General features: G+C 51.4%; 2 protein-coding genes across 3 annotated transcripts in view; one reads left to right on the top strand and one right to left on the bottom strand.

Annotated features, from left to right (window-relative positions):
- The window catches only part of Map6 (microtubule associated protein 6), a 101788-nt gene extending 77066 nt beyond the window's left edge, over positions 1–24722 (top strand). The window contains exon 3 of the mRNA XM_028770669.1: positions 24354–24722. Coding sequence (XP_028626502.1) covers positions 24354–24428 — 75 coding nt within the window. The 3' untranslated portion in view covers positions 24429–24722. The remainder of the gene's footprint in view (positions 1–24353) is intronic.
- On the bottom strand, positions 595–7989 carry Serpinh1 (serpin family H member 1). 2 transcript variants are annotated; one of them, XM_028770672.1, is made up of 6 exons: positions 7803–7989; positions 6594–6637; positions 3673–4334; positions 2420–2518; positions 2071–2303; positions 595–1575 (listed from the first exon to the last, which is right to left on the bottom strand). In XM_028770672.1, exons 3-6 carry the CDS (start codon positions 4289–4291, stop codon positions 1273–1275), a joined length of 1254 nt encoding a protein of 417 aa, XP_028626505.1. In that variant the 5' UTR covers positions 4292–4334; positions 6594–6637; positions 7803–7989; the 3' UTR covers positions 595–1272. The 2 variants fall into 2 exon arrangements, with proteins under 2 accessions (XP_028626505.1, XP_028626504.1); XM_028770671.1 differs by lacking the exon at positions 6594–6637.
- Positions 24723–26260: the final 1538 nt, after the last annotated feature.

Genomic DNA, 26260 nt, shown 5'->3' with positions numbered 1-26260 from the left:
CCCAAGCCCTCAGGAGGACTTGATGGTAGAAGGAATGTGGAGAAAGGAGTGAGCTACCAAGGTCACAGCCAGCAGAGGTAGGGCTTAGTGTCAGTTTCCCCTGCCTCTCTGACTACAGAATCCTGTTCTGTACACCTGTCTCTTTCCTGAGGCATAGTCCTAAAGACCACAGGAGGCAAACATGAAGACAGGGGGCCATGGGTTCCCCCTTCTTTATCACAAACCCAACGTGAGGTACCTGAGGATTCCCACTAGACTCCTCTGTTCAGCCTAGGTCAAGTCAGTAAGCCTGTTAACTACCCATGTCCCTGCTTGCCTTCTCTGGCCCCTGGGTTGTGATCAACTTGCAATGAAAGCAGAGGGCTGACAAGCAGGATCCCTCAGAGTGGAGGACTGGGGTACCCAGACTTCTACTCGATGTTCAGGCCCCACAGCCGGAAAGCAGACCACAGAACACAGCACACAGTAACCACACGCCATTGTCTGGTTGTCTACCAGAGCTTCAGAGCTGGAGACACTCTGCTTAAACCACAGACTTTGTCGTAGAAAGAATGATGTGGGAACCTCCTTCTTTAATCTGTTTCCACACACCTGTAACGTTTCATTGGAAAAGTTTTATTCAAAAAAAAAAATTGTACAAACTGTTCTTGTTTTGAAAGCAACAAAGGCTCATATTCCCCTTCCCCCATCCTTGAAAAACTAAAAAAGGGAGAAAAACAGAAGTTCATGACTGTGATACCCAATGTAACAGCTCCAGGGTGGGGTATGCCAGGGAGCCCCTCCTATGTGCCGTCTCCCAGCTGCCTCTGCCGGGCAAGGATCATTTTAAGGGTGGGCAGTTCTGGGGCTGCAGCACCTAATTTTGTGGTTAAAGGGAGGGTGAACAGGAAAACTGAGATGGGCTCAGGGCATGGTGACAGAGAGGGCTAGACTGCCTCACCCCCAACTCGGTTGTCTCTCAAATAGAATGCCTGACCATAAATATGAACACTGATTGACTGTTGAGGCAGATCGGGTCTAAAACTCGCAGGGCAGGACAAAGTGGCTGGGACACCCCTGAATGTGGTGTCATAGTATCTGGGCTCCATGCCGTAACGGAGTGGATTCTGTCTAAAAATACTCACTCAGACATATGGGAATACCATCTGCACTGCCATCACCCCCACCCGTGGACTATCCAGGGTTGGTGCCTCCCCCTCCCCCCCACAATAGCACCCATGTGTCTCAGGAACCTTTGGCTACTTCCTGCCGTGCCATGCCCACTCTTGGACTCTACAATTCATCTCGCATTTTGTCTCCCTTGGGCCGGACCAGGCGCCCAATGAACAGCAAGGAGCCACTCTGGTTATCTCGCACCAGGAAGATGAAGGGGTGGTCAGCATAGAACAGCTTGGGGCTGCGCAGCTCCTCACGCCCATAGATGTCTTGATCAAAGGGGTTGCCCTCTGTGTCCCACTCAAAGGCAGTGGCGTGGAACACACTGGCCAGGTACAGGTCCTTCTTGCCAGACATGCGCGATAAGTCTGCCTTGTTCTTGTCGATGGCCTCGGTCAGGCCCAGTCCGGCCAGATGTTTCTGTGGGAGCAGGTGGCTGTGTGAGCCTACACGTGCCAAGCTCTCATACCCTTACCTTCCATTCACGTCACCCTGGAGGCTCCTCCAAACAGAGACAGCCACTCCCCAGACAGCTGCTAGGTGCTGCAAGCCACTGTTCCTTTCGTTCCTCTGCACACCACCAGCACCCATGCCCTCCTACTCCCATTAGCTTACGGTCAACTTGACACAGTCTAGCACTATCTCAGAGGAAAGCCTTCAATATGGAACCACCTGAGACCAGACTGGCCTGTAGGCATGTCCATGAGGGATTTTCTTGAGAGGGTTCAGCCCACTGTGGGATCTGGCCAGGGACAACACCCAGTAGCTGTTCAACTGTTTTCAGCCCATCCTTCCAAGGGCAAAGCCCACTTCTCCCCAGGAGAGCCCAGTACTGCCTGGATGCTTTATGGATACAGGACCGACCTGCTGAGCAACTGGGTGAAACCTGCCCTAGCCGCTCCCTCTGGGTCTCACCTGCAGGTCATGGGTCACCTCCACCACTCCCTTGGGCAGGGAGATAGCGACAGCCTTCTTCTGCAGCTTCCCCATCCAGACCTTCAGCTGCTCCTTGGTCAGCAGCTTCTCCAGGCGCTCGAGCGGCTCCACGTGGTGGGGCATGAGGATGATGAGGCTGGAGAGCTTGTGAGCCAGCGGCATCTCCACCATCTGCAGCTTCTCCTTCTCATCATCATAGTAGTTGTAGAGGCCTGTGTGGATGAAGGGCAGAGGACGCTGAGCACACCGAGGGATGAGGGCAAACCAGAGCTGGGCAGCCTGCGACCCCCACACCTTGACCCCTCCCTCCATCTGGCAAGATGTCTACCTGTCCGGTGCATCATTGTAACACCCACAGTATAGGAGCGGGTCACCATGAAGCCACGGTTGTCCACCATCTTGTGGTGAAACTTCTCATCCCAGTGCGCTGTGGTGGAGAAATAAAACCAGGTGTCAATGAGCTGTGTCCCCGAGACATGATCAGCCCACAACCATCCCACTGCGTGCCCTAGACTCCACCCATGCCCCGTGCTTTCTCCCTATGCGTGGCAAGCCCTCAGTCCATTGAGTACATGTTCCCTGTCTGGGCACATTGGCCCCTCTATCACTTCCAACTGCAAGAAGCTTGCATCCTCGTGCTTGGGTGGCATTTGTCAGAGTCTGGGAAACTAGCTGAGACAGGCTGTCTTCCCCGCAGGATAACTGAGGTGGGGTCTGTGCCTTGGGCAGGAATAAACAAAGGCCACCCTTAAGTTTTCTTCACAAGCTCAAGGCTGGACAGGTGGCTCGGTGGCTATGAGTGCTTACTGCTTCTGAAGAGGACCTGGTTCGGTCCCCAGCACCCATGTGGCAGCTCAGTAGTCACTTATAGCTCAACTACCCTCATAGTACACAGAAATTCATGCAGGCACATCCACACACATAAAAATAGCAAATAAATCAGTTAATTAAAAAATTATTTCTTCTCTTTAAGTTCTGTGTGCCCAGAAATATGACCAAAAGCAACGCATGCGTGACAGAAGTCCAAGTCCCAACCAGACCTGCATCCTAGTCCAGACAGACTAGGTACAATTAGACTTCTCACCTAGGCGCACCTGTTTGTAAAGCAGAAGTCACCTTCACCTGCCATCAAGATCTCAGGTCACACCCCCATAACTAGATAAACTCACACAAAACCATCAACCCCAGATCTAACCTTCAGTCAATTCAGATGTACATGTCCCTAGTCTTGTCTCTACTTCGTCCTACCCGGGCCTCAGTCTCCTTAGCTGTGAAATGGAGCTAACACTACCTCTATGGTTCCTTAATTCATTCTGTTGAAGCAGAACCAGTCACCAAGTCTCATAGGTTCCAACTTACAAAAGCAAGAACCCTAATGTGGTAGAGTCCTACCCTAGAGATTCCTACCTAGTTCCTGAATCTGGTTTCTAGCATGTAGAAGGGGTTTCCCAATAGTCCTGCCCCTGCCTGTTGTGGCAGTGCTCACATGAGAAGCAAAGAAAGATTGAGCATAAGGAGAACCAAGCTCAGGGGACTGGGAAACGGTCCCGCCCCCTCCTTCACCCCATCCCTGAGACTCACGCTTAAAGAACATGGCGTTAACGAGCAGTGCCCCATCCGTGCGCTCCACATCCTTGGTGACTTCTGGCAGCTTGCCGTCCGTGGTCTGCGCGGCCCACTCGTTGATGGACTGCAGGGCGCTGCGCTTGTCTCGGAAGTTGATCTTGGAGTGTTCGCAGTTGTAGTGTTGCTTGCTGCTGCGCACGAAGTCATCGGCGAAGCTCACGGAGCTGGGCCCGTACAGGCGGCTGCCCAGTTTCCAGGTCACGTTGCGCGCCGTGGAGTTACTGAGGGAGCGCAGCAGCTCACCTAGCCCCGTGTGCACTTCCTCATCCCGCAGCTTCTCAGCGCTCAGCACTGCCTTTGCCTGCGACGCTGTGGTGGCTTTACCACCCAGTGACACAAGACCCAGGGATGAGGCCACCACCAAGGGTGACAGGAGGATATTCTCCACCGCCTGGTCTTTGGCCATCGCCTGATACAGGCTGAAGGCCAGGCCTGTGCTGCGCTCTGCCAGTGTGGTAGCCTTGGAACTCAGCTTCTCCGCAGTACCGGGGGCTGCCACCTCTAAGGGTTTCTTCACCTCGGCTGCCAGGGCCACAGCCAGGAGGCAGAAGGTGCCCAGAAGGAGAGAGCGCATGGCTGGGAGGTGGGCTGTGTGCACCACAGAGGACCTGTGAGGGCTACAGAGAAAGAGAGAGCCACCCTGAAGCTTATGCTATTCTCCCTAGTGGACCCACCAAGTCACCAAGTGGACGGGGCTCGAGAACTCAGTTCTGTAGCCCAGACCTGACTCAGGGCTACCCAGCCTCTCAGAGGCCTTCTTGGACTTCCTTACCTAAAACAAAGCTCTTGGCATATTAATAGGCCACCTACAGGACATTCAACACTTACACATAATTATAAGTTTATTATGAATCTGTAGGTGTCCTGAAGTAGGCTGAAGCCACTAGAGCTAGAAACCTAGCATATCTGGTTCCCTACAACATCCCAATGCCTAGATTGGCATAGCTGTTTCTAAGGGTCAGGGCCACTGGCCAGAATGGCACCCAAATTGGCCTATGTGAAATCCAGTTCTAGTTTCATAGAGCCTCGGGGCCTTTGTTGGTTAGGAAAAGGCAGCATCTGGGCTGGGGGTCTGCAGGAAGCCCAGGATGTCTGAGCAGAGGACACCACGTGGGATGGAGCTGTCGGCTGGTCCTCTCCGTGCCTTGCATTCTGCCCTGAGACATTAATAAGTTACTGCCCGGTTCACTATTAAAAAATGGGGGAACCCAGATGCTCCACTCTGCTGCCCCTAGGGTGACCTTGAGTGTGCACATGCATGCACTACTGGCCAGCCTCAGACTCTTTCCTTAGCAGTACGGGTCTCCCTTAGCAGACACTTGGCCTGCCCACCTACCTAAAAAAAAGCCCTGAACTGGATGGGAAATCCCATGACAAATGCTCCTGAGACCAAGTCTTTAGAAGCTTCAAGTGGCATGCATGGGCCTCCTAAGGGAGCAGCAAGGGCGAGATCCCGAGGAAGGGGGTGAGTCACAGCTCAGTGGAGCTCGGACCCTTCCCCTTTATTCTTTAGGAAGTCAGAGCCACACATTCCATTCTGCCCTCCCGTGGGACAGCCACGGCCACATCACCATCTGTTCTAGAACCTCAAAGACGCCTTCAAGTTCCTTTCCCAAACTCCAGCAGTAGCCAGAGTCCCCAAGACCAGCCCCGAAACCTTTCATGAAGTCACTGGTCACAAAGGTCTCGTTCCCACACCCTCCTAGGCTGGTCTGTCCCCATCTCCACTTCATGCAGCAGTTCAGGGAAGTAGACCACAGAGCCAAAAGTTCAGGAAGAACCCCAGAGGAGGACGGGGTCCCCCTGACCGGGAAGACCCATTTTCATAGTCTTTTAGGAAGATAGAAAATTCCAAACCCTTCGGGAAGCCCTTTGAGAGCCAAGCCTACCTGAAGGAGCAAGGGATTTTGGAGATGAACCTACCGCTGGCATCTAAGGTTGGCCTGGCCCCTTACCTCCTCAGCTGCTTCCCTTCTAGGGAGCTTGAAAAACAGTGCAAAGGCCCTGGAGGGGGAGAGGGAATGGAGGACCACAGCCTCACAGCTGCCTGGGAGACCTCTCACTCTTAAGGGAGGCAGGGTCCCCAAGTCCAGATTGGCTCCTTCCTCACTAGACCTCAAAGACGGGGTTACATGTAATTCATGGTACACTCAAAGATGAGAGTAAAATAGTAAAATGATGCTTTCCAGGCCATATCATAGCAACAGACTATGGCAACCCTATTCATTGATCCAGCAGAGGCCGTCAGCCTCCCTAAGGAAGGGGAGGGGAAGCCTAACCCTGCCACGTGGCGCCCACCATCTTGACAGCCCCCACGCTCAGCCAACCAGGGCCTGGGAGGGGCTTCTCCAAAAAAGCTCCAAATGACTAGTTTGGGATTCCTCGGACAGCCGCAAGGCCCCTGGTGACGTGGCAGGCAGAAGCTGCTGTATCTACATAGGCCAGCGGAGGGTTAGAAAACTGGAAGCCTGGCTTGGGAACTGGGGGTGCAGAGGATTTGCCTGGAGAATCCAGGAGCCTCACAGGCTTTAGCTTTACAGCTGCACTTCAGAAATCTGAGGGGGGGGGGCAGGGCTGGGGAGAAGGGCCACCCGGTTAAGCCCAGCATTAGGAACGAAAGTAGGCAAGTCTCTGCAAGCAAGCCAACCTCCCACAGCCCAGCCCATCTGCCACAGAGAAATGCCAGCCCTCCGGCCAAGGTTAGACATTTTACAGTTCCATTAAAACAAAACAAAAAATAAGATACCACAGAGCCAAAGGCTATGTCCACCACTGGCCCTGGGAGCCTGTGACTGGACAGAAGGGGAGGGAGCAGATGCCAGGAGGCAAGGAGGAACACCAGGGGATTTCTCAGACACTTGAAGGGTCTGAAGTACCTTGAAAATGCCTCAGAGGGAGATCATTGCCTGCCTTTTTCATTCTGAAAGAAAACAGAAGAGTGAAGAAATGGGACCCCCTAGAGACATGGGGAGCAGAGGCCTGTCGGGCCCCCAATGGAGTAAGGAGTAAGGAGATGGATAACTTCCTTTGCAGAAGGAGAAACCAGAGCCCAACTTGGGCCTCCTCAGCTCAAGCAGGTCAGGCTTCCTAGTGGGGGGCTCTGCCTTCAGCAAAGCTCACTGGCCAACCACTGTGGTGTCCTGTTACACAGCAACCCACTACAAAAAAACACCTCTGCAGGGAATCCTGGGACAGAGACAAAGGACCAGACGGAAATGGGGGATGGGTTCAGAACTATCAGAGAGCAGGGTGTGGCCTCGGCCTTACTTCCAGGCAATCAAAGCCCCCAGTTTTACAGGGGCCTCCATTCGTGCCCTGGGTACCAAAGGGCCCAGAAGGAAACACGGAAAGTGGAGAGCTAGGCCTTTAGACTGAACAGCCTTCTTCCTTTTGTCTGGAGGCTCGGGAATGTCCCCAAGCTAGAGCCAGGATACTTCAGGGCCTCAGAGGAAGTCCTCACCCTACGGGAACCAAATGGATGGACAGAAGGACCAGGATGACTCAAATCACCCAGGGCCTGTGGACCCTGATGACACCCCTTTCAGGTGAAGTGAAAGCAGAGCTAGTCAAGTCCGGCCACCTTCTACATAGGATACTGACTTAAAAGCGACTGCTTCCCCAAAGCAAGGGGAGTCCTTAACAGCTAGAGAGCCCCACTCCCGGTCAAGAGAAACCAAGGCTACGACATCTCCTGTGCTAGGTTCAGAGGCCCCTACACAAAATCACTGCGGGTCCCTGGGCCTTCACTCCTGAGTTAGGGACTGCAGAGCTGGCCCTTCCCCTCGGACGATGGTATAGTCAGGTCTCCCACACACTCTCGGTTGTGCAGAAGGTCACCAGCATTTAGTCCCAGCTCTACTCAGCCCCTTTCACCACCTTTAACCTTCCCCGAGCTGCAGAGACTCCTCTGCACTTTTCCAGTCAGTCTGCGTACTAGACCACAACTCCCAGGGACCCCAGGGATCCCAGGCATGATTGTTCGATCTTTCACTGCCCTCCTGTGTCAGGACCCCAAGCTTTAGAGCGATCCGTTTACCCTTGGTCAATGCGCAACCCTAAATCGCCCGGCCGCCCCCGCCCCTCACCTGGGCCGGGCTGGGCTGCTCCGGGACCGACGGGACACTCGCTCCTCAGACAGGCTCTACTCAGCTCACTGCCTCGGGCCCTGGATCTATATATGGCTGGCCCCACCCCCTCCTGCCTGTCCTAAGAAACTTCTGGAAAGTTGGAAACGCTTCCGGAGGGCGCCGTGGCTAGGAGAGGAGAAAAAAAAGCCAAAGACCTCCCCCAAACCACTCTGGTTCCCGCCCCTGTGCCTGCGGGCGCTCTCCCAGTCCCTGGGTCCTACTGCCCCCTCGTCCTACCAGGTTGAGGGAACTCTCCTCCCGCACCAGCTAGACCTTGGGAGCCAGGGCATTCTTGGGATTCCGCAGTCCTGGAAGTGGGAAAGCAGGGTTTAGACTACAGAGTGAACTGAAGGCAGACGGGCTCCAAAGTCCTGCTCCTGGGGACTAGAGTTCCCTTCTCGGGGTTGTCCACACAAGCCTGCTCTGATCACACATCCCTTCTGCCACACATTTCCCTGTCCTGCCCCAGTAGGTCCACTGCCTACTGTTGTCAAGCTTTAATCAGGGACCCCTGTCTCTACTCCTTAGTCAGGGGCCCTCTCCTTTGCTTTAGGTAAGAGGAGAGTCAGAGGCAGGAGTCCCTCTCCAGTTCTGGGTTCACCCTCGAATCGTCCCTGGGGAGGAGAGGCCCTGAGAGTTCAGGTTGAACTCTCACCCTGGCAGCCAAGTCTTGAACTGATTTCAGACAGACATCTAGGTGGTCCCACTGGGCATGAAGAGGTGTACAGGAGGGAACACCCTGGACGTATTAAGTACTGTGTTGTGTGACCTTCCTTCTGGGCCAGTGTCCTTGATTGATAAGTGATGTTAAATCCTAACTGCCCCTTTCTCCATCTCAAGTTGGCCATCCCTGCTATCTCCCTCCCTCCCTATCTCCATCTGCTCTTAGGACTCAGAGTCTCACTGTCTGCTCTCCAGCCCCACCCCTCCCCTTCCCACCCTCTTACACTGAGATAGCTTCTTGAGCCTTGAGTTAACTGATAGTATTCTTTACTATTCTGGTGTCTTGCATGTGCACAAATCTGCACAATGGACAAAGTCCCTGCCCTCAGGACGGCCTTTCTAAGGGATGTGTGCAGCTAGTGGAGACTTCAGTAGGTGAGGTCAGTCGTTTTAGGATCCCCTATCTTCTGATAGTGGAATGATAGACAACAGATGGACATCCCTAGAGAGAAGGGGAGGGGTGAGAGGCTTTTTCCCCTCTTTTCAGTGTACTGGGGTTTGATCCCAGATCCTCAGGAAAGTATACTGCCACTGAGCCACAGCCCCAGAGAGACCCTGTGTTCAGTCACTCACATTCAATCAACAGACTCCTAAGTATCTTCTTTCTCCCAGATACAGAGCCTGTGGGGCAGATGTATCCTTGCACCCAGGGTCCCAAAAGATGATTTCTCTGGAGTCTTGGCATCAAACAGTTATAGAGAACAGTGGGGGAGGGAACAGACATCCCGCCCAGTTTCTCTACAGAGACCTGGCTGTTTCTGCCCAGCCTTCCACTCTACAGGCTGAGGGAAATATTAGATTCTAAAAGACTTAGACCTCAACCAAAGGGTCAGAGAGAATATGAATTCTCAAGTGACTGCCACAGGTGATAATCTCATACAGGAGCTCCATATTTGGACCTCATGAAGAATCTTAGCTTGGTAGAATCTCAGAGTTGCGAAGAAGAAAAAAAAAATCATGGTACCAGGCCTTGTGTCACATGCCTGAAGTCCCAGGATGCTGGAGGTAGGATGTTGAGGTCAAGGTGAGCCTAAGGTAAAAGCTTAGGACTTCATTCCTATCTGCACACTTAGCATTCTCCTGAATGTCCCCCAAAGGCAAGGCCCTGCCTCTCCCTAAGAACAGTGACCTGGCAGCCCACTACTGAGTTGTAGAACAGAGCTGACCTTGAGCAAACTTTGTAGGCATAGGGAGGGCAGTATCCATCCCTGTGGTGGCTGATTCTCCTTTGCTTCCTCCTGCATCCTTTGCTTCCTCCTGCATCCTTTGCTTCCTCCTGCATCCTGTGTATATAAAGATAAATCTGTGCTAGGTAAGGATTCCACCTAGATCCCAGACCAGATCGCACTTCCTGTCATCATCCGCAGCTTGGCTCTTGGGGTCCTTTGGGGTTCAATTGGTAGACTGTGAGCTGAAGGAGCCGTGGAAAGCTCATCAAAGCTGGAGGGGTATACTGGAGGTTTGCTGGGTTTCCAGCAGGTCTAATATAAAAAATCGCTTACAGCCCCACCCCCACTTTCCATCTGACAGTATCCAGGCCTCCATTGGAAGCATCCAGGCTAGCACTGGAAGGGGATGCTAACAGGGCTATGACTTTCCTGATTGGCAGAGGGTAAACTGAGGCTCCCTGTGTTAGACAAATCCAGAACCCTAGCAGGAGTAGGAGTAGAGACAGAAGTCCCCTATTTGCAGTCAGTGAAGCTGAAACCTGGAGTAGGGTGCAGGGCTGGGGCCTCCTGTAGCTTCACAGAACCCTCATATAGGTCACCTGGCCAGAAGCCTCCTCTATGCCTGTCAGGCTGCGGTGCCTGTTGGGTGTCTATGCTATCTCACCCAGATTGTTAGTGAATGTCACTGGGGACTTTGAAAGGGCGGGAGAGGTCTCACCCTCCTCCCTCTGGGTCTCTAGCTCCCAGTCCAGGGTCTGACATAAAAAAATTTATCTGGTGAAAATCTTAGCTGAGCCAATGAGAGACACGTGGGAAGCGGCTGACTCAATCTCCTTAGAAAAGAAAAGGCCACGGCTCCTTTAAATTTCCAACATCAGCAAAAAAAAAGTCAAGATCCTTGGCCACATTATTCTTAGCTCCGAGCCCAGCCCCAGACACTGGGAGCCCTTCCCCCACACTCCAGGCAGCTTGCTCGGAGAAAGCGTCTTTTGAAGGGAGTGGGAGGAGATTCAAACAGGTCCGGAAACTCTCCTGTTCAAGCCTGGATTCCTTTAGCGACTGCAGCACTGCTCCGGGCGGCCCTGGCCTGCCTAAGGGCAGGAGCCTAGCTAGACGTCCTCAAGGTCCAGGAGCACAGCAGTGGAACCAGAACTCCTTCCAGTCCACTCCATCCACACTTGCCAGAAAGGAAAACTGAGCCCCAGACGGGCGTGTTTGCATTGGGTCTCACAGCATGTGTGAGCTGGAGCCAAGCTGGAGACCATGTCCTGATCCTATTCTACTCCAGCACCCTTTTCTAACCCTGCTGTAAGCTGGCCACAGTTTGGTCAGGGACAGTTTGGTTAGTTCCCTGTGACTAGATTCAGTCTTCATGCCATGGACTCGTAAGACAGGCACTAACCTGCCATCTAAGTATCCACACTACCCACAGCTTCCAATTCTATCTGATTCTTCCAGACGGTGAACATGTTTCCATTTTCAGCAGCCTGGGATAAGCGAGTGAGAGAGTGAACAGCACCAGCAAGGCTCACAGCATTCGGGAAAAGAAGGCCAGAACCAGACAAAGGTTAGTGAGCATTTGTCCCAGACCCTGGGATGGTCCCCTCAGGCTGTTTCATTTTAGAAGAGGAAGTGCAATCCCCTTCTTTGACTTGGAGAAGCCGCCCTGGAGGCAGGCCTACAGACAAACACTCTGTGACAGTTGTCCAAAGGCCAAGTGAGCTCTCAGCCCAATCGTGAGTCAGGAATTCTGCAATCTCTAACCCTCCCAAGAATGCTTGCTAGGGCTTTCCATCTAAGGGGGCTGTGCTGCAGGCTGCCACGAGGGAAAGCGAAGTGGTGGGGGTTGGGGGTGGCAATGAAGACTGGGAAGCTCCCTTCCCCTCCTCCCAGAGCAGGCCCCACTCCCAGCCATCTGCAACTACTCAGGAACTCTAGTGCCCTCACCCACACCTCTGGCACAATACCGAAGGGACCCAAGGCCACTGAGTGCCATAGAGACATGTGTGTGTCCACGTGGCCATGCAATATACACAGTATTCAAGACATCTATGCGCATACATTTATTGCCCAAATGAGATATACATGCATATACGGATGTTGGCAGGCACACAGGCTGGCACTTTGTCTTTTCCTAGCTCTTCCCTCTCACTCAGGGAAAGGTCAGGCCTTCGGGACTCTTAAGGTTGGACACAGAAATTAACATTGCCCTGTCACTTCTCTTCCCTTCTGCTTCTTTCTCCCGGGTGGTGCACTGCCCAGAATAACAGTGATGGCGAGGTTGGCAACAGAATTGTTCTCCTTGTCAGAGCATCTCTTGATAGTCAGAAAGGAGCTATGACCTGTGCTCACCCCACTCCCAGGCTCTAATGTGCCTGGTGCAGCACCCTAGTGTTACGAAATGCAGGGGCCTCATCCTGGTTCTGCTGCTGCTTGGCTAGGTGCCCACGACCTTGTCTGCCTCACTGGCTACACTGCTGTCTCAAGGAAACCCAGGTCAGGATCTCCAGTTCACACCCTGCTCACCCTCACAGGCTCTCCCTTGAGGAACTGCCAATGACCTTTCTTGCTCTGTTAGTCTGAACGTTCACAAACGTTTCACACCCATGCTTTGTGAGTGCACATGGGTGCACGTGTGTGTGTGTGCGTGCGCACACAGAGAGAGAGAGGGAGAGGGAGAGGGAGAGGGAGAGGGAGAGGGAGAGAGGGAGAGGGAGAGGGAGAGAGGGAGAGCACACCAAGGGTTCATTCTCGAATGAGAACTTCCCTCAGAGGCAGAGAATTCTGTATCAGGATCTATTCCACTCCTCCCTCCGGCCCTGCTCCTCCACAGATTACCTGTTGACTTTGGAGACCGGCTAACCCAGCGGTTGTCAACCTGTGGGTCTTGATGACTTAGGGGTGGGGTTGGTTGACTCTTTCATAAGAGTCCTGTATCAGATAGCCTGCATATCAGATATCTACATTACCATTCATAGCAGTCGCAAAATTACCGTTATGAAGTAGCAATGGAATAATTTTATGGTTGGTGGTCACCACAGCATGAGGGTCACAGCATTAGGAAGGTTAAGAATCACCTCACTAACCTCTGCAGCTCAGCTCCACTTCCTCCTCTGCTGTCTGGATGGATCAGAGGGATCTTGTCTGAAAAGAGAAGGAAGCTCATTCACCCTCCTGGCAGGATTAATCCTAGCAAAGGAGAAAGGGAGGACAGAAAAGAAGAAAAGACCAGATACAGAAGGGGTGTGTGTGGAAACATCCCATAAGTAAGTACAGAGCACTCCTTGCTTCTGCCTGGGGCCATCCCTGGCAGGTCACTGAGAAACTCCAACCAGGCCCATTGACCATCGCTGCAGAGTGCTGGGTGTGCGGAGTGAGGGCAACGTGCAAGACTCTCTCTCTCATGCTGGACATGAGTTTGGGGACTGTGTTAATGTTTTATCTATCCATACACTTCAAAAATATGAAATGATTTGTATTCCTTGGGAAAAAATCACTATCAGGAATTTATCTCATGGAAATGATTTTTGGGTATAAGCAAATGTGTCTAGAACTTATTTTTTTTAATGTTCACCCTTGGCTTTTTTTTTTTTTTGTAGTATCTAAATATTGGAGACAAAGGTTGGGCATGCTGGTGCATGATTTTGAACCTAGAAGTCAGAAAGAGGCAGGAAGCTCTCTGTGAGTTCAAGTCCAGACTAATCTATATAGTATGTTCCAGAACAACTGGGACTGCATAGTGAGACCCTGTCTCAAACAAAGTGGAGACAAAGTCAGTGAGGAATAGAGTATTGGGGATGTCAGAGCCAGTACAGAGTCCTTTGAACTCCAGTTTGAGAACGGTTTGAGCTTTGTGGATTGGCAGATGAAAAACAAGGTGGTTTACAAAACAGTATGCTTGTGAACATTCCATGTCCAGAGAGAGATGTTCATACATCACACACGTGCACACGTGCACACACATACACACACAAAGCCAACTTTAGCTACTGTTTGATTTCCAGTTGATTTTGAAAGTATTTCTGCTAGGTAAAGATTTGAGTTTGTTTACTTTTGTTTGTTTGTTTGTTTGTTTTGAGACAGGGTCTCACTATGTAGCCCTGGCTGGCCTTGAACTCAGATATTTGCCTTCCTCTGTTCCCAGGTGCTGGGGTTAGAGGCGTACTGCCACACCCAGCCTTGTGAGTTTGTTTACTTTTTAAAAATGTTTATTGTAAGCAGTTAATAAAATGTACATACATACATACATACATACATACATACAAGGATGTGTATTCACAGAGAAAGGCTCAGGAGAAGTATCCTTAAGCAACTTAGCATTGTCACTGGACTGGAGACAAATGTAAATCACCTCTTTTTCTTTTCTCTGTTCTGTAGTCTTTTCAATAGCATCTACTTCTTAATCACCTCAAAACATCAATAATATAAATTAAAAACCAACGACAACAGCCAATGGGAAGCCATGCTTTCGCCTAAACAGGTCCGGGGAGGGAGTGACGCTGGAGAAGCCTCTGGCCTTTGGAGACCCCTTGAATAGAATTACTTCACTGCTGCCCTGGTGGGGGATAAAGGTCCCTCCAGCCAGAGCTGGCTTTTCCTATCAGCCCAGGTTACAGCATGGGGAGAAGCAGCCCAGAGCAAGAGGCTAGAGCCTTGACTGACAAGAATGCCGAGCCAAGAATGTGTGGTGGTGGATTGGGCCTGGAAGCCACAGAAGAGAAAGGAGAAAGGCCTCCCTCTATGTGGCTGGGTGTGGAGGTGGTCCTTTCCCTGAGATGGAGACTAAGTAGGAAGCCCTGTGAGAGGCAGTGGGCTTCCCTAGTCCCCAGGAGGGCAAACTACGAGGCTAGAAGGGTCCCTGCGGAGGAGGCTGAGGCTGGAGGCGATGCAGGATGCTAAACAGAGCAGATGCTTCCCCTGTTCCTCCTCCTGGGCTGAGAAGGCCGTGGGTGGACCATGCTGCCTGAGTGATCCTTGGTGGGTGGGGTGGGCCAGCGCTGGGGTCTGTACACTCGGCTGGCTCTCATTGGCTGTCAGGACTGGAGCGGCACAGAGACAGGCCAAGCTGATGCAACGTGGGCCTATCATTGCAGGCCCTGTGGAGGGGATGCAGCTGTGCTGGCTGCTGCCCAGCGGTTCCAGCAGGGAGGTGGGGAAGGGCTCTTAAGGAAGGCTGGAGCCTGGGACTGCAGCCCAGCCAGGCCCAAAGGCTGGCTGTTCTCAGTCTGCTCTGACTCAGGAGGGAAGCACGCCTTTCATGGAAGCACTCGGATCTCTGCTCTGTGTGTGTGTGTGTGTGTGTGTGTGTGTGTGTGTGTTCAGCACAGGGAAGGAGACCCAGCTGATGTTGGGCTACAGCTGTTCCTCATGGCTCAGAACTCGATGACCAGATGGAAAGGAGGGTAAAGGAAAAGTATAAGGAGCAGGGCCTGGGCCGTCTGCCACCTCTTGTGTGGGGGACTTTGGGCAAGTCCTCATCTGAAACTTAGGATCCACATGTTCTTTGCTGGAAGAACTGTAAAAGAAAACTCAGAAGCCAGAGGAGGAAAGGGAAGGAGATGCTCCTAAGGGCACAGTGGGCCAGTCTGAGCCTTGAAACAAGACAAAGACAAAGAAAAGGATTCCTCCTCGTGCTCCTTTTCCTCCTCCTCCTCTTCTTCCTCCTCTTCCTCCTCCTCTCTTCCTCCTTTTGTGTATTTTTCCTTTATTTCTTTTTTTCTGTTTTGCTTGTTTCAATGTGTCGAGACGGGGTTTCATGTATTCCGAGCTGGCATCAAACTCCCTATACAGTGGAGGGATGACCCTTGAACTCTTGATCCCCCTGCCTCAGCCTCCCAGGTGCTGTGATATAAGGTGTCACCTTGCCAGTCTTAAAGAGGTGTCACATGAAACCCATCTTCTTGTACCTCCCCTCTTCCACCTTGTCTCTTCCCTGCTGTGTGGCTTCAAAGGAAATGTTTCCTCTAGCAGCCAAGAAATGACACTTGTGGCTTTGAAATCACACTTGTGGCTTTGAAATCAGGCCTCTGGTCGGTGGGCTACACCAGAGGGCACCAGCAGGCTCCTGTTGGCTTCTGGGTGGCTTTGTCTATAAGTTGATTACGTTGTTAATTCTCCCCAGGCCCTAGGCAGAGCCTTTGAGGTGTTGGGAGATGAGGAAGGGAGAGCTGGAGACGTGGTAGCAGGGGTCGAGGGATCTTGTCCAGCACTTGAGGGTTCCAAAGGCTACATTAGGACTCAGGGTATCAGGAACCTATGTGGAGTTCTGAGGAAGGTTTGAGGGGGCAGTCAGAGCCTCGAGTGCCTCAGGGCCCAACACTTTCCAGAAAGATACCTGAATGCCCCTTCCAACCCCACCTCTCAAATCAGTGTCTCAAGCAGGGTCACCACGAAGTGAGAAGAATAATGGCTCTCTCTCTCTCTCTCTCTCTCTCTCTCTCTCTCTCTCACACACACACACACACACACACTCACACACAGAGTCACACAAAAATATACATACACACACATACAAACACACACTAAAACACACACATACACATGTGTATGTGTGCACTCACTCATGTGTGCATGCCAGAACACACATGTGGAGGTCAGAGAATAACTTGCTACAGGCAGTTCTCTCTTCCCACCGTGCTGCTCCCGGGGATGGAGCTCAGGCTCTCAGGTTTGGCAGCAAGCAACGAGTTTCTGAGGTTTTGGGTTTTGGTTGTGGTTGTTTTTTGTTTTGTTTTGTTTTTGAGACAGGGTTTCTCTATATATTCCTGACTGTCTGGTAACTCACTTTGTAGACCAGGCTAGCCCAAGCTCACAGAGACCCACCCGCCTCTGCCTCCGGAGTGCTGGCATACACCATCAAGCCCAACCCAAACCCACAGTTCTTAGAAGTCTGTCTCCCAGTTGCTTTGTGGGACAAAGAAAAGTAAACAAAACAAACCACTGGTTTGAGACGGTGGATAAGCTGGACATGTCCATTTCAGGAAGACACACCCCTCCCCCTTCCCTTGCCTTTCTCCTCCATTTCTAGCAGTTCAGAGACTCTCTTCTGCCTTCCCAGAGTCTGGGACAGGGGGAATCCTTCCAGTCAGCCAAAGAGCTTCCCATCTCTGAGCACTAAGTACTAGCAAGTCCCTGCACGTTCTTTGTTTCTCTCTTCTCTTCAGAGTAGCAGATACGCTCTGAGTATGCCCCATGGACCAGGACAGGGTTGTGAATCTGTGTTTATTTGTTATTTTTCTTAATGCTGTGACAAAATAATCCAGGAAAGACAACTTGAGGCAGGAAGGAAGGGTTTCCTTTGGCTATGATTTGAGGGGATACAGTCCGCCATAGCAGTGAAGTCAGCCATAGCAGTGAAGTCATCGCCGCAGCTGTGTGGGGCTCCATTGTGTTTGCAGTCAGGAAGGAGAAAGGTGGGGAGGGAAGAAGAGAGGAAAGGAGGGAGGGAGGAAGAGGGGGGTTGGTGCTCAGCTCACATTCTTCTCTCTTTTTCTAAGTCCAAGCTTCCCGCCCATGAGATTATTCTGCCCACAATACTCACTCAGAGATGTATCTCCTAGGTGATTCCAAATCTAGTCAAATTGATAAGGACAATCACCTGCCACCTTGTCCTTTTCAGCCACAAGGTCCCTATGGTTCTGTGACTCTCTCAGCCTCTGCCTCGGCCTCCAAAACCAGCTTCACAGCCAGGTGGTGGTAGTACTTTAATCCCAGTACTTGGGAGGCAGAGGCAGGAAGATCTCTGAGTTGGAGGCTAGCCTGGTCTACAGAGTAGTTCTAGGACAGCCAGGGCTACCTCATCTTGAAACAGAAACAAAGAACAACAAAAACCTCCCAGCAGCACTGGGTCCCCTTCCTAGGTGACCTGCATCTTTCGGATCATCTCCTTATCTGGGTCCAACTTCCTCTCGTAAAGATCCTGACTGTTAGTCTCTCTTCTCAAAATCCTAACTCAGTCACACATGGGAAGTCTCCTCACTACAAAGCAAGATGTATTTCTCGGTTCCAAGGATTAGGACACAAGCATTTCCCAGGAAGCCATTATTCTTACCATCAATGAAGCCAACTCCCGACCCCTACGACCCCTACGGGCAGCTCTTGCTGGAAGAGGCCAGTATCCCCTCACAGGAAAGTGCAAGAGCAGAGGAGCCCAGGCCAGAACAACTGAGGCATGGTCCAGGGGCAGCAAGAAGGCTAGCTTTCAAGACAGCAAAGCTCTGCTCAGCTTGATTTCAGCAATCCGTTCCCAAGGCCAATCCTACCTCTGCATACAATCATGGTGTGCTCCAGGAATCCAGAGCATCAGGGCACTGAGGACATTCAAAGTGACCTCTTCCAAGTCCCTGCTCCTGGCTATCACCCTGGTGTGGAGCTTAGCATGAGAGCCCTGGATGCTTGTAGGATCTGTGGCCACTCCTCTGCCCAGACTTACAAGGAGCATGCATATCCCTTGGTACCCAGGTATAATCTCGGTCCGTCTTCCTCAGTAAAGGCCAAGATTGTGTGGCTGAGGGAGGATGGGCCAAGAAAGCTGGTCTGAGGCCGTGGAAAGAACCCTCAATAGCTCTCTTGTTGGCTCTGGGCTGTGGCAGGAGAGGCACCAGGGTCTGCTGAATGAATCGTTTGTGCTTGCTGAAGTGGGGTGCCCAGATGAGGAACTCTCTTGGGAGAGCCCTCCTACTTCCCTTCCTAATCCTGTTCAACCCAGCCCCTGCCTTTTGGCTTGCTATGCATCCCTCAGGGATCAGGTAACAAGTCAGCTCTCTGTGCTACTGGCTATTGAACTGTGGTCTTCCTTGTTGGGAGGTAAGCTCTGTAGATAAGCCAGCTTTCATCAGCACCAGTACCACCCAGCATCTGGCACCAATCCAGAGCTGGACTCAGAGAAGCGTTGCATGTTCTGTCTGTGATGGATCATGCATGTATGGATTCATAGACACAGCGATGGGTGCAGAGGTTGATGGCACTGCCATCCTTGCTTTACCTGGTCACGTCCTTCTCTGACCTTTGCCCCTAATATGTACATACTAGCTTCCAGCCCCCTTCACACTGTTGCCAGGGGATCGTTCCAGCGCACCATCTAGTGAGAAACTTTCTGGAATTACCAGCCACTCTGGAAAGGTAGTCACTCCCAGCCCAGCACCAAAGCTTCCTCTTTGCCTGCTAGCTTTAGCAGCCTCCTCCCAGGTTCACTCTTCCACCCCAAGCACTCAGGTGTTTCCAGAATGCCCTTCTCACGATGTCTGCTCTGCCAGAGACCTCCTGCGCCCACCCACTTCCCTGGGCTTCTCTCACCTCAGGACCAGCTGTAACTTCCGGTTAGCATACCTGCCTTCCTTTCCATAACCTGAGACCCAAGTGGCAGAAACTGAGTCTGATCCATGTCTTTTTTTCCCCTGGGACCTTAGGCGTGGCCACACACAGCAAACGAGAAGCAGATGTGTTAGGACCAGCCCCAAGACACTGGGTGGGACAAGACCTGACCAGTGGACACTTCTGCCCTCTGGTGTCCATTTTCAGCCACTGCACTTTCCTGACGCTTTCAGACCAGTAATTTGATTGAGATCAAATCTGTTTGAAGGACACTTACTGGATCCCACCTTAGATCTACGAATCAGAAATTTTAGGAGGTGTGGTTCACTAGGCTTTGTGTTAATGAGCCCTCCAAGTGGTGTGGATACGGGCTAAAGTTTGCAAAAGATTCTCCTGGTACCTGGGCAGGAACCCTCCTGGAAGGCTCAGAAGACGGAAGAGAAAGGAGGTGCCTGGAAGCAAGGCTAGAGAGATACACAGTGCTTACTTAATTAAGGCTGACTTTCAAATAAAATGAAACATTTTTTTTTTTACAAATGTTGCTTTAGATGCCCAAACTGTTTTTAAAAATTGCTTCTCTGAAAGCTCCTCTTTAGGTGTGTTTTCTTTCCAAAGCTTTCAGCCGTATGCAAAATTCAGGCACAATTCTCTGCTGTGACCACCTGGAATCCTTTATATTTTAAGTTTTTATTATTTATTATTTGTGGGGGAGAGCTAGGGTGTGCAGGGCACTTGTGTGTTCACAGAGGGTGTAAGTATGCCAGGGAGTGTGTGCAGAGGGTAGAGGACACTTTTCAGGAGTTCATTTTCTCCTTCTGCCTTGGATTTTGAAGCTGGAACTCGGGCTGTCAAGCGAGCATTTTTGCCAGCTAAGCCACCTCACCAGCCCACATTTTGAATTCTTAGTAGTTTTTGTTTGTGGGTTTTTGTTGTTGTCGCTGCTATTGTTTTAGACAGGGTCTCACGTGTAGCTGATTGTCCTGGAATTGACTATGGAGACCAGGATAGCTTCAGATCAGCCTCAAACTCACAAACATCTGTCTGCCTTTGCCTCCTAAGCGCTGGGATTAAAGGAATATGCCACCATGCCTGACCTTAATATTAAGCCAAGTACAATGGCAAACTCTTATAATCTCATTAGGCTTTTGAGCGCTCAGCACTGAGAATTCCAGGCCAGCCTAGGCTAGACATGCAGCCCCAGATGAGTCTCAACTACATAGCAAGACCTTGTCTCCAAATAGTTTTGCCGTTTCTGTTTTTTTTTTTTTTTTAACAAAAAACCCTGCATTTTCTTTATGAGCTGGGTCCTGCAGACTGTAGCTGGTCCTAGATGGTCCTTTACAATGTCTTACCCAAAGCACCAGGACCCAGAGCTCAAAGGTGCTGGCAGGGTGGGGTGACCTCCCACCCTGACCTCCCAGAGCTGGGCTGCGCCTGTTCTCTCTGCTCAGCTCACAAAGGTTTCTCCCTTTGCCCTTACTACAGTGCCTCTCCTCACCACCTCACACCGTCACCCTGTCCTTCTCTGTCCGCCTTTCACATAGGTCAGTTACCTTTCACATCACCACCAGCTTTAAGATTGGTCCGCTAATCTCCTCACTATCAATTTTTATGACAGCCAATGACACCTTCATAGGGCACCAAGCAAGTAGTGCCTTCCTTCACTGCCCTTACTCTGCAAACAACTGGGGCCTCTGACTGCCTCTGGGTGTGTGTGCTGTGGGCAGGATCGGCCAGCGGCTTGGAGGAGAGCTGAGTGTGGGCTCTAGTTAATGTCCAACTGGGGAAGAGCCACTACCCAGGCAGGCAACCCAGCAGTATGGCTGCCGAATGACTGACTTACCGAGCATCTGCTGTGTGCCCAGCACTGTCCCGGAGAGTAGAGACTTAAAGGTGAAAAAAAAAAAAAGTACTGAACTTCCACAGAATGTCCTTTCCATTCTGCGAGCCTGACTCAGGTTTGTGCCTTGACCCTACTGTCCTAGACAAACAGAGGGCACAGAGTCTTTAATTTGCAGAGGGAAGCAGAAGTCACTGCACTCTTCCTCAGAGCTTTAACTCAAAGGGCTGAGGAGATGCCTGAGTAGGCAGAGTGTCTGATGATGCGACCACTGGCCTTTCTTCTCCCTCCATAACCATCCTTGCTGCTACCTGTGGCCTGGGGTAGGTGCAGTAGAGAGGGCAGAAATCACCCTCCTTGTCTGGGGGTAAAGGGGATGGTCACTCCTTTAATTCAGCACTCAGGAGGCAGATCTCTGAGTTTGAGGCCAGACTCGTCTACAGAGAGTTCTAGGACAGCCAAGACTATGCAGAGAAACCCTGTCTGGGAAATCCAAAGATAGATAGATAGATAGATAGATAGATAGATAGATAGATAGATGGAAGGAGAGAAAGAAAGAAAGGAAGCACAAAGGTGGGAAAGAAGCCAGAGCAGAAAGACAATTTCCTCTCAAAAAAAATCTCTTTCAAGCAGAGTAGCTATCAGGCAGTGGTTGGCAGGTCAGGTCTGAGGTCACCCTGTGGTGCTCAGCACAAGGTGTGGGATGCTCTGGTCTCTGATTTTTAGAGCCCCTGCTAAGACCTCAGGGACAGGAAGATCCCTGAGGCTGGGAGAGGACAGAATCCTGTGTTTAGAGAAGCTGCAAGAACTGTCCTCCTGTCCCAACCCTCCTGGCTGCACTCTAGTCTTCAGGGTTGGCTCACCCCTCTTCCACTCCTACTAGTTGAGGCCACCTCCTTTCTATGTTTTACACCATCCCCAATTTCCACCCCATCCCAGCAACTGATATGTCTTGAAATTTGTCTTTGTGTCCCAACTCTGTCAGCTTGAGTGTTTCTTCAGGTGTCCTGGGAGGGTGCTGACCTGCTGTTGGGTTCTGGTACCCACAAGGGCTGCCTGGTGACATGTTCTTTACAGCAAAAGCAGCAACAGAACAGGAGAATCTGCACTCAGCCCTGGCTGTGTGCCAGACATTTGCCATGTTGCCCCAGCCCTTGCTACTGTCACCTGAGCAGTCAGGAAACAAGCTCAGAGGCAAACACCTCTGGCCAGGACATCTTAGAAGGAAGACGGAGGAGGCTGGCTTTGGCCGGAGTCGTTCTGGCACAGAGGCCAGTGTCAAGGAGATGGTTCCCCTGGGCTGGCTGGAATCTAGATGGATGCCTGCTCACTTGAGACCCCTCTGGGCAGGGGTACTGTGCAGCAACTCAGAAGACAAGAAAGGTTAAGACGGGTGACTGACTTCCAAGTGAGTGCCGGGCACCTCCAGCCTCCTCTGGGCTGGTGTTTGCTGCCAGTAATGACAAGCTTTATCTCTCTAATGGCTCAACCCTGCCCAGAGTCCAGAGTTTCCTAGCAGGGCCAGGAAACAAAGACATAGAAACCACCAGGCAGTGGCTGTCTGTGGAAACAGTGGCAGGTCCCCACTGGGCTAGAGCTCAAATCCAGCAGAACTTATTTGCCCAGGAATGAGGGATATGAGACTTAAGGCTGAAATGGGGACAGTCTTGGGAAAACTAGAGCAGCGGGTTGTCTTTTAACAGCTGTGATCCAACAATGCCTCCTGCCCATCAGAGGCATCTGGACCATGGGTAAAGGACACCTGGGAAGAGGAGGTGATGTCATGGTCCAGACCCACAGGCACACACCTGCCTGTCAGTCTCAGAGTGGTGGCCTCAGGCTTCATAGAAACAGCAGGGGCCAGTGATGAGCGTGAACAGGACTTGATCACACTTTAGCTTCACGGTGGCTGAGTAACCTCAGATCACCCGCTTAACGTCTCTGAGCCTCCTAGTCTCTCTCTTAAAATGAGGTTACAGCCACTTGGCAGAGACATTGTAAGGATGACAATAAGATGCCTCAGGACAAGTGAGGTGGGCTCAATGTTAACAGAACCACAGAATAACAGAGACTCAAATAAATGTTTCTCACTTGGATAAAGACTGGAAATAGGGGCTGGAGAGATGGCTCAGTGGTTAAGAATACTGGCTGCTCTTCCAGAGGTCCCAGGTTCAATTCTCAGCAACCAGATGACCGTTCACACCTGTCTATAACCCCAGTTCCAGGGCTTCTGACACCCTCACACAGACATTCATGCAGGTAAAACACCAATGAACATTGTGTGTGTGTGTCTGTGTGTGTGTAATATATTATGTATACATATATAATATATGTTTAAAAGAAATTAAAAAAAAAAAGCCTGGAGATAGTGCAGAGGTGATACAGGGCCTTTGCTTCATCCATCTCTTATCCCAAGGGTGTGCTTTTTGTCTCCAAAAACCAAGATGGCAACCAGAACACATGCCATTACATCCAGTTTTTAGACTGTAGATAGAAAGAGGACCAAATAATTGCACACTCGTCTCTCTAGGGGCACTTGTCAGAAGTCATAAACAGCAATTCTGCCTACATTCCATTTGTTATAGCTTTAGTCCTGGGAACACAGATAGCGTAAAAGAGTCTCTGGAAGGCACTTTTTGTTTTGAAGGACCATAACTGGGGGGGGGGGGCAGGAATCAGAAATGTTGTCACTGTGGCAGGAGCAAGGCATAGGTATTAGAATTCCTAGTCCAAAGCCTGACCACAGCAGAAGCATTCAGAAAATGTACACTTTTTTCCCTTTAATATTTGCTGACCTTTCTCCAACCTAAGAAAGACAGCGGCTTTGTGCCCGAGGCTAGCACATCCCATTCTGAGTGTCCCGGAGGGAGTAAGGGAACCGGAAAACAGAGCTGGAGCTAAGCAGTAAGAGTCAGAGACATTCCCGGATGGGTCTGGCTGTTCACAATAACCTACGTCAGCATGTGCTGTCCCCAAACTAAAGGGCCCTTCCTGGCTCTCAGTTGAACATTCAGTTGTGGGGTTCCAGATGCCACAAGTCCAGAAGTCCTCGGGGGCTGCCCAGGACTTGAGAGGAGGCTCTGGTTAGGGGACACGGACGGCGCCCACCAGGTTCCCAGCTCTACACAGCAAGCTGTGAAGTGGGTCCCCTGGACAGTGTCCCACCTTCCTGGAGGACTGGCTTGAAGAGGAAAAAGAAGAGACAGCCATGCTGTTAGATGTCCACTGCACACATGCATGCCACAATGGAACAGAGAGGGTCAGCTCAGCCTAAGTATGTAAATCCAGGCCTGAGCCTCCTCCTGGCCAGACAGCCACTTCCCATAGAGCTGCCTGGGTCCAATCCTGGGTGGGAATGCCCTGCACTCTGCTGAAGTGGTTGTGTGGCTCAGTCACATCTGCCAGTCTCAGGAGCCTGTACCATCAGATCTAACTCTCCAACACACACTCTCTCTCTCCCTCCAGGGTAACCATCTCCTGCCTTCCCCTCCCATTCATGTCTCCACCAACCCTCAACCAGCCGGGAGTCTCATTCTGTGATTCAGAGAAACCTGAAGAAGCTACCAGGAAAAAGCTTTCCATCGGCCCCAGTGCCCTGGCCTGCTCGCATGGACGGACGGGTGGCCTCTCCATCTCCAGGAGGCAGCCGTGCCACTCTGCCTGAGTTTGAACCCCAGCCTCCCACTTCCTGGAGTTCACCGCTGCTCCTCTCTTCTCACCCCTCCCATCAACAGACTCACTGCTTAGGAAACCCTTGTCCTCTCTCCCTGTACCAGCGGCTCTCAGCCCTCCCAATGCTATGACCCTTTAACACACTTCCTCATGTTGTGACCCCCCAGCCATAAAATTATTTTCATTGCTATCCATAACTGCAATTTTGTTACTGCTATGAATGGTAATGTAAATATTTCTGGAGCTAGAGGTCTAGGAAGGGGGTCGAGACCCACAGGTTGAGAACCAGTACTCTGAAGAGAGAGGTTTGTGTGCTTGTTTCTGATTCTCTTACCTTTGCAGCAGACAGGGATCATGGCTGACTCTCCACTGAACTTTCATTCCAAGGTCGGAGAGGCTCTTGAGACTCTAGGTCCAGAGTCTGGGGAGGGGGAATCTCCATGCACTGGCCACTGGCCACCCCTCTCTGGCCCCTCTCTGGCTACTGCTCTCAGGCTACCCTTCTCCCCCTTCTCTGGGTCCCTCTCACTTGATCTTTAACCTCCTGGGCCCTGCTGCTGGCTCTCCTCTGTCCTGACTCCAGGCAATCCTATAGCTTGCTCCTTTCTCTTCTCTGGCCACCAATCTTGCCTTGCTAATCCCAGCTGATTGCCTTTCTCTGTGCCTGAAACACCCAGGTTTCAAGAACTCTCCCTGATCCTAGACTTGTTTGTCCGATGGTGGGCCCAACCTTTTGATTTTATTTTATTTTTTAACTGAGCTACATAAAGGTCACCTGGAAATGAAAGTTTCCAAATGTGAATGCTGCCTATCTACCTCATTTTCCTCTTGTACTAGCTAATTGTGGTGCCTTCGATCCCCACTTTTTCTTACAACATACTGAAGGATTTTACAATTCATCAGAAAATCCTGGGACTGGGGAGATAGCTCAGACAATAAAATGTTTGCCTGGTGAGTATGGAGACCTGAGTTCGATTCCAGGATTCTTCATAACTACAGTCACACAGGCAGGGAGGTGAGTGGATCCCCTGGAGCTCACTGGCCAGCCACACCCAGCCTGTGTGATGAACTTAGGCCAGTGAGAGACCCTGTCCAAAAAGACAAGGGGGGGGTTGTCTGAGGAGGGCCTCCTGAGGTTCTCTTCTGCCCCTAACTTCTGAAAGACACATCCAAGGGTCTGGCTGCCCTCCCTGCTGTCACCGTGATCTGTCCCACTGCGCTGGACACACCTTGTCACCTTGCCCTTACCCCTCAGTTAATTATCCTTACCACCTTCTCACAGGAACCCGAGAAGAAGCCAGGCTCCCAGCATAGCCTCCATGACCTGGTCTCTTCTGTCTCTTTCGTTCCCACTAGTCGCTCCTTCCCTTCCAGCCACGCGGACGCCAGGCACTGTCACCTCAGATCTTTGCTCCTGTTACCTGCTTCAGTGTTGACTTGAATGCCAGGTCCCTCTTCCTCCCGAGTGGCAGGTGCACACCATCTCCTTTCCTCTCCTACAAGGCACAGATGTGTCCACTGTGCCAGCACTACAATAACACCAGACACCAAGGAGTCCCTGAGAGTAAACTCCCAAGAATTCAGAAAGGACGGATGCTGTGAGCAGGTGAGCCAACAACTCTTGCCACCCTGGGTGGGCTGCCCAGAAAGGGCAGCAGGAAGAGAGAACCCGGTTGTCTGCATGAGCAGCGAGTGCTCTG

This window comes from Grammomys surdaster, unplaced genomic scaffold, assembly GCF_004785775.1.
Source record: "Grammomys surdaster isolate TR1022 unplaced genomic scaffold, NIH_TR_1.0 203, whole genome shotgun sequence".
Taxonomy (NCBI): Eukaryota; Metazoa; Chordata; class Mammalia; order Rodentia; family Muridae; genus Grammomys; species Grammomys surdaster.
The sequence above is the reverse complement of the archived record's forward strand: the minus strand, read 5'-3'. Positions and strand labels throughout refer to the sequence as shown.